The sequence below is a fragment of the Galeopterus variegatus genome, unplaced genomic scaffold (assembly GCF_000696425.1).
Source record: "Galeopterus variegatus unplaced genomic scaffold, G_variegatus-3.0.2 Scaffold3143, whole genome shotgun sequence".
In the NCBI taxonomy this organism is placed as follows: domain Eukaryota; kingdom Metazoa; phylum Chordata; class Mammalia; order Dermoptera; family Cynocephalidae; genus Galeopterus; species Galeopterus variegatus.
In genome coordinates, this window is record NW_007729254.1 from 152404 (window position 1) to 159401 (window position 6998).

At 37.5% G+C, this 6998-nt stretch overlaps 1 protein-coding gene across 1 annotated transcript in view; it reads right to left on the reverse strand.

The window, feature by feature from the left end:
- TPH2 (tryptophan hydroxylase 2) overlaps window positions 1-6721 on the reverse strand; it is a 100916-nt gene extending 94195 nt beyond the window's left edge. The window contains exons 1-4 of the mRNA XM_008584080.1: window positions 6475-6721; window positions 3942-4094; window positions 954-1137; window positions 742-842 (exon numbers count right to left, since the gene is read on the reverse strand). Coding sequence (XP_008582302.1) covers window positions 742-842; window positions 954-1137; window positions 3942-4094; window positions 6475-6579 — 543 coding nt within the window. The 5' untranslated portion in view covers window positions 6580-6721. The remainder of the gene's footprint in view (window positions 1-741; window positions 843-953; window positions 1138-3941; window positions 4095-6474) is intronic.
- Window positions 6722-6998: the final 277 nt, after the last annotated feature.

Genomic DNA, 6998 nt, shown 5'->3' on the forward strand with positions numbered 1-6998 from the left:
GGGGGGGGGGGGGGGGGGGGGGGGGGGGAAGTGCCTGCAATGAATGGCTGTATTAACTGTACTTTATTCTGACCATAAAGAAGTTCCAGGTTTCTTGTGTTAAATAAAAACTGATGTAAAGGGAGTTGGGGGAGAATAATGGGAAATGCTTATCTGGGCATCATATTTCTTTAAAGGTGGTCATTTTTATTGGCATAGCAGAGAGAATGGTGGTAGATAGATTCAGGGTAGATGTGGGAAAAGATACATCTTCCATCACAGCCTTATTCTAAAATCCTCTGCCTTTCCATTGAGACTGAAGTCAACCACATTACTCTACTCCTAACTACCTCTGGTCAAGAAAAATAGCAAGTAGAATTTTATTCTCTCACTGTGCACCATAATGCCTAGTCCTCCCTAGTTTCCCAAAAGTGTGATCAATTTCAGTTCATCGTTTTTCCAAGGGTCACCATCTGCAAGTATATTTCAGGCTGTCTAATTCCACAGAAATATTCTCTAAGGTTTAGAATATCCTCCTCTATCCAACCCTTTTAAAAATAAATGCTACATGAAAATGCCATCCTTCTAACCTGCTTCCAGCCAGCAAACACACGTACACGGGGAAGCTTAATCATTAAAAAGTCTGCTCTGAGTTATGGGGAATAAATAATAAGTTGCTCTATGATAAAGCAGTACAGCACAGTGCCTGGCATATGGGCAGAGCTGGAAGAGTGTGTGAAATGGATTTTACTGAACACTTACTGGGTGGTCGGCATCAAGCTCAGAACCATACATGAGAACTCTGTGAGAGCATTTGTCTAACTCAGAGATCTTCCGGGGGAACCAGGGTGCATCCTCTAGCTCTGTTGAAAACACAGTGCAGGTTCAAAAATATTAGCTCACAGATTGCATTTTCCCCTTGGCAACATTTGTCAGATTTCGAAAATCACCCAACAAGCTAAAACTGCCCTTGCCTTCCTCCTGTGTCCAAATGTTCTCCGGCGGATTCAGCGTCACAATTGTGGTTTGAAATTTCAGCAACTGAATGAGCTCATTGAATTCTGTTTTGCCACACTCACAGTCCACGAAGATTTCAACCTCAGAGCTGCTTCGACGGGATTTCCTGGATTCGATATGAACCATGTTGACATGTTTTTCCTGTGGAGACATAAGCATCCTCTCTAAATCACCTTCAGGGCACAATTAAAGAGATGCCACCACCTGTTCTCATTCAACTCCTAAGCAGAATTTCTTGCACAACTCTTAAGCAACTCTTAAAGTGCTAAGTGCCCACAAAAGAGGAAAAGACAATCTGCCTTTTCTTGGATGAAAACGTGGTAATGTTTCCAACCATCATCTCTATTAATGAGAAAATATTTCTAGCTCTTCGTGTAGGTTGTTCTGTCTTATTAAAAAGGGGGGGGGGCATTTAAGATATATAAAGGGTCCTATAAAATGTATTATAATGATAAACATCATCATTTTCCAGAGTGGTCCACATCCCACTGGTAGCACATGGTTATTTGGGGAAAAATCTGTTTATGATATTAACATACAATCCCCAGATTTATATTATTATGTTTCTGAAAAACATAACTAAAAATCAAATCCCTGATTTTTATACTGATATAAAATTTACTTTTAAAATAAACTAAAGTTAGCTGGCCAGTTGCTCAGTCGGTTAGAACACGATGTTATAACACCAAAGTCAAAGGGTTTGGATCCCTGTACTGGCCAGCCACCAAAAAATAAAATAAAATAAAATAAAACAATTTCAATGATAAAAACACAGGTGAGTTTTTATTTACACTTCTCAAATTGTATTTGCCAGTATCTTCAAAATAAAATTGAAATGTAAATAAATAAGTAAAGTAATCTCTTTAATAAGTAAATAGTACAAATGGCAGGCAGAAATTGGGAAGGGGGTATGAAACAACTGCAGTTTGAAAAACACTGGCCAAACTGTAGCCCACATTGTAGGAAAAGAAAAGGGAACAAGAAAAGCAGGAAAGAAAGGATCTCTAAAGCAAAAGGAAAACAAACAACTTACGGTAAAATAAGGAGACAAAAGAAAGGTAAATAAATAAAATACACCCTAAACAGGACCACGTAGTAATTGCTGTCTTTTGACAACCTCCAGGCTAGCTTCATCCAAGGATAACCACTGGATCACCCTGTGCTGGATCTCAGAGGTCAAAATCTCCCTACAATAAGATGTGTGAGGAAGCACAGGAATTTAATACTTAAAAATCAGGGTTAATTTTCCCCAGTGATGATTCTTTCTTTCCCCTTAGTTAATAGAAGACTAAGTTCTCCTTTCCTCCCCAACCCAATCTCAAATAAGCAGATGCTTCCCCATTACTCCAGAGTGTACACTCTGATTATCAGCACTATTCTTGATACAATCCTGGGTGATCTCAGAATTTTCTGCATAGGAACAGGCTATAGGTAGTTTCCAGCATCCTCTCCTATGTAAAAAAACTCCTATAGTCCTGTGACCAGAAAACTAAATGTTCTCTTTCAGTTTGTATTAATCTTTACAATAAAGCCTTATTTTATAAATTAGCTGATAATAAAAATAAAATTAATATTGTTTAAGGTTCAAGAGACTTCACATACATTGTGTCACTTTGGGCTTTTAATGTCCTTTGGTTGAATCAGAGTAGATATTTTTAGACAAGGGAACTGAGGTCTAGATGGGCTTAAGTGCTTTAGCTCAGGACCCATGAATAGCTGATGGCAGAGTGAAAACTCAGGGCTGCTAACTTCTTCAGAAATGTTTCCACTTCACTCAACTATCTAATTGAATTGGCCTGCCTTTGGGCACTGTATGGACACAGCCCTGTTGACATAATTGCGTGCAAAATATTACCCCAGATTTCTATTACCACTGTTTATGGTACCTGATCCTTTCTTCAAGGTCAAAAGGAAACAAGGAAATATTTTCCTAATCAGGCTGCTAATTTCATCTCTGTGATCATCATAGAGGCATCATAATAATGCCTCATATCTGTACACATTACAAAGCACTTTCATTCATATTAGTTCGTCCCAACAACCCCATTAGGAATTATTATTTTACAAATGAAAAAAAAAATGAACCTGGGAAACAGCAAGTGATTAGCCAGACAGGTTAACACAAGTGTGAATCCCCGACCGAATTCCAGCTATCTTTCCACTGCACCAGCAGCCCAAGGCACCACGCAGAGCTACACTCCTTATCTTACAGCTCTAATCAACAGCCAATGCCACAAACAAAATGCATTTGTCAGGGAGGGTGTTTGCTGAAAGGTAGAGGAACCATCAGGTATACACTGGCAAGAAGGCAATAGTTTTTCTGGTCTTGTCTAGCCTCACCCCCACTCAGGCTCTTTGTTGAGGATTCAAATCACGGATTTGGACCTGGAAAGATGCTACTGCATTTCTATAAAATAAGAGAAGAGCTAGCTCTACAATTTACATATAAGGAGAGTAACTCATCTTTACAAAGAGACACGTTACATTCATGAAACAATGAGGCTTAGGGGAATACCAACTCCTGTACTCATCTATCTCAATTTATGCAATAAATGTGAGCTTAGGACATATGCATGATTCAAATTTTAACAAATGAAATCAAGCTGCAGCCTCTTGATATTTAAAGATACCCTGTTTGGCTCCTTTTGTGTTTGCATCTTCAGTTGTGAGGCTCACATTTTTGAATTACTGAATTTCTCATCTGGCAACAGTCTGCAGAGTTCCTAATAGGCTAACTCTGAATTAATAAATCATAGTTCATGCGAATCTGCTTATCTCGTTGTTTGGCAAACAATCTCCTCTTTAAAGCCTCGTGAAGTTTGGTTCCTTTGAATCTTTTAACACATTATTCAGAAATTGATTCAGTAATGTTTCATAGCAGATAACAGGTTTGTAACCGGGCACACAGTCACTTTTAAAGTTATGTAATGATATTGTACATTCACCTGAAACAGCCTCAGTGCTTTTACCAATCCACCGACTTCATTTTTCAAGGAGAATATGACTGCTGTCTTGCCACTTTCAGAAGCAGTTTCACTTTTGCTGCCTCCCTGGTTGCCACTCTTGCCTTCATTTTTGCCGGAGTTAGCTTTATTTAGCTTCAAGAATGTAAAAGCACACAAAACAATATTAAAGATTCCAAAATCCTCCATAATTAGATTTTTTTCCAAAATATTCCATTCATATGCGGAAAGCCCCACCAATCGTACAAACTCAAGGTGAAGTTGTCACGTCACTCATAACTTTCAATCATAAATATTGGTCTAACTTACTCTGGGGACACTATTTTCCAGTGCTCTAAGATATCATCTAGTGGTTGAAATTAAAGGGAAATCAGATTTGCTTCACTCTAGTAGGAACAAAAATCCAACCATCATAAAGTATCAAATTTCAATAATTCCTGCCTTTCTTTCTAGTTTAGTTCGATTATATGAAACTATATTAATTACTAAACAGAATAAAAATGAGAGTAAATGTATATTTTTGAGAAAAATAATTTTAGTTTCTATTAAATCTTAAAAATAAAATATCCATTTCATTCTGAAATATGTCAGGACATGCCCAGAAATTGATAACCTTACTTTCTGCAATTAGATCCACACTGTCAATGTGAATTGTCATTGTGAATCTACCTTCAGAAGTTCAGCACAGAGGAATATATTCAACTAAGGCCATCTGTGTCAGAAGATATCTGAAAAGTGGCTGTTAAAATTCAGCTGCAAATAAAAGTAAAAAAATAAGAAAGGAAGTAATAAAGAAAACTACCTAGGCAATCATTAGGAGCAAACAGTAGAATCTGAGAAACTGAAAGAGATTAGCACATTATCAGCCATTCAAAATCCTGTAATACATGATTAAACAATTATTAGTACTGTTGGCTAAAAATAAAAATGACGGATTCTAGTAACTCAGATCACATAGTAAGAAATGCATTAAAAAAGCTGGAAACTTTCATTTGACAGACAATGCAAAATTATGATGATCTGTTTTGTGCTCTTTATACACAAATACAGAGTTGGGCAAAGAGGGAACTATCTCCCAGGCAGATGAAGATATAATACAATTACACTGATCTATTACATCCTCATTAAACTGAGAAATGTATGTTTGATATGGAACCTACTGAACAGTGACTTGCCATAGTCTTTCTCTGATTTCTCTACTGGTTTTACTTTTACACATTAGTATTGCTTCACTCACTAGAGTCATATATATAATGGAAATGGATATTTTATTATTTGTGACTTGAGAGAGAAAGTTTATGTAGTCATTGACCTTTGACAGTATGTTTAGTGATTAAAAGCTCCACCGTTTTAGTATGCTCAACATGTGCCTCCTCCTTGCCATATAACACACAGATCTCATATATTTAAGCAGCATTTTTTTATATGAAAGGGTCTTACCTTAACCATAAGTCTGAGTTTTCTTTGTTTTCTTTCCATCAGTTCATTATGACTTCAAAATTCTTCAGTGTAATATAGTTCCTCCCAATACTCATGATATTTAATTGTTAGAAAATCTATTTACATTTTTAGCTCATTTTTGCAAACTGGTTTAAATAGTTCTACAAAAGTTGCCATGTTTACTTTCAACATTTTTAGAGTGATCATATATCAGTAGAATGTGACCCTCTGGCACATATTTGGAGCTACAATATTGAAACAGATTTTTCTATGATATAGACTGAACTGGAATTGGTTGATAAATTCTGATATGCAGTAATGACATACCATTTAATATTTTTAGTGAGAAGGAACCTGAATACATTTTTATTTCACCACCATTTTTATAAAACCCCATGACTATTACCTCAAATCAGGATCTAAAATCCTGCAAATATTGCTTTTTTATCATGTAAATATTTTAAACATAAAAACTATCTTAAATACTGAAACAAGATGTGTATTGCTTTCATCAATCCATCAATTAAACTGGAAAAAAAATGGAGTAATGAATAACACAAAAAAACTTTTGAAAGGAATCTGATTTTTCTCTTATTCCACTAACCTGTACCTCTAGCCAAGAATAGAAAATAATAGTTCTATGTTTAAAAATCAGGCTTCGTAGACTGAAGAAGATGTAGGAGACAAAATGACTTTGTGAGAACCATAAAAATCTATTTAATTTCTTCTTCCTATTCCTCCTCGTCACACATGGACTTTCAAAATTGTAAACACTAATTTTTTGTGTGTGGATTTAAAGACACTGGTTCATACACCCTCTCACTCTTAATGTTCAGGAGCATCTTAACTTTCTTCTTATAAACTTTGAGGACGGAAAGCTCAGCACACAGTGATCAGTACACCTGCTTTACTTTATGGAGAGAAGAGGAACACTGGAGGGAGACAGGAGAGAAGTGGAGTAGAACAGATGATAAAGGAGGAGGGGTTCAGGTGTGTGGTCTTACTCTACCCCAGCTGTCCGTACGGTGAAGATAAGACAATCGATACCCTAGAGTGCCAGGTACTCAGTACTCACTGTTGAGCTGCCAAGTAGCTGATGCTCTTCAGGCACCGCTGAATCCAAGGAAAGTCCTCTCCTTGCCCAGTATTTACTGGAAAACATCATCATTGCCGGCTGCATGGATCCTGGTGTAATTTTCCTTCTCTGCAGCAGGGGGAGCTAGAGAGTAGTAGCAACGCTGGCGGAGATCGAGAGACAAAGTTGAATGGGATCAGCAGCCTGCTTGGGGCTCTGTCCAGAACACTGGTGCTGAAGAGCAATGCTGATGTTCCCCTCCCCGAGCTCGTTTATATGAGTGACTGGGGGCTGATGAAAGGCTGATTAGAAAGAAACTCATTTCTGGTGGCCGATGGCCACGGTCAGATTACAGACCTGAAGCCTGGGTTATCTCTGCTCATAGTGCGATGTGTTTCTTAAGTCAAGTAGCCGTCTGGGCGAGCGTGGTGGAGAACAATAAATAAGAGGGTGTTATTTGTTCCAGAAAACATCTGACCCCTGATGTTAGCTCTGATCTCTTAAGCCTGCTACTGGCAAGTTAA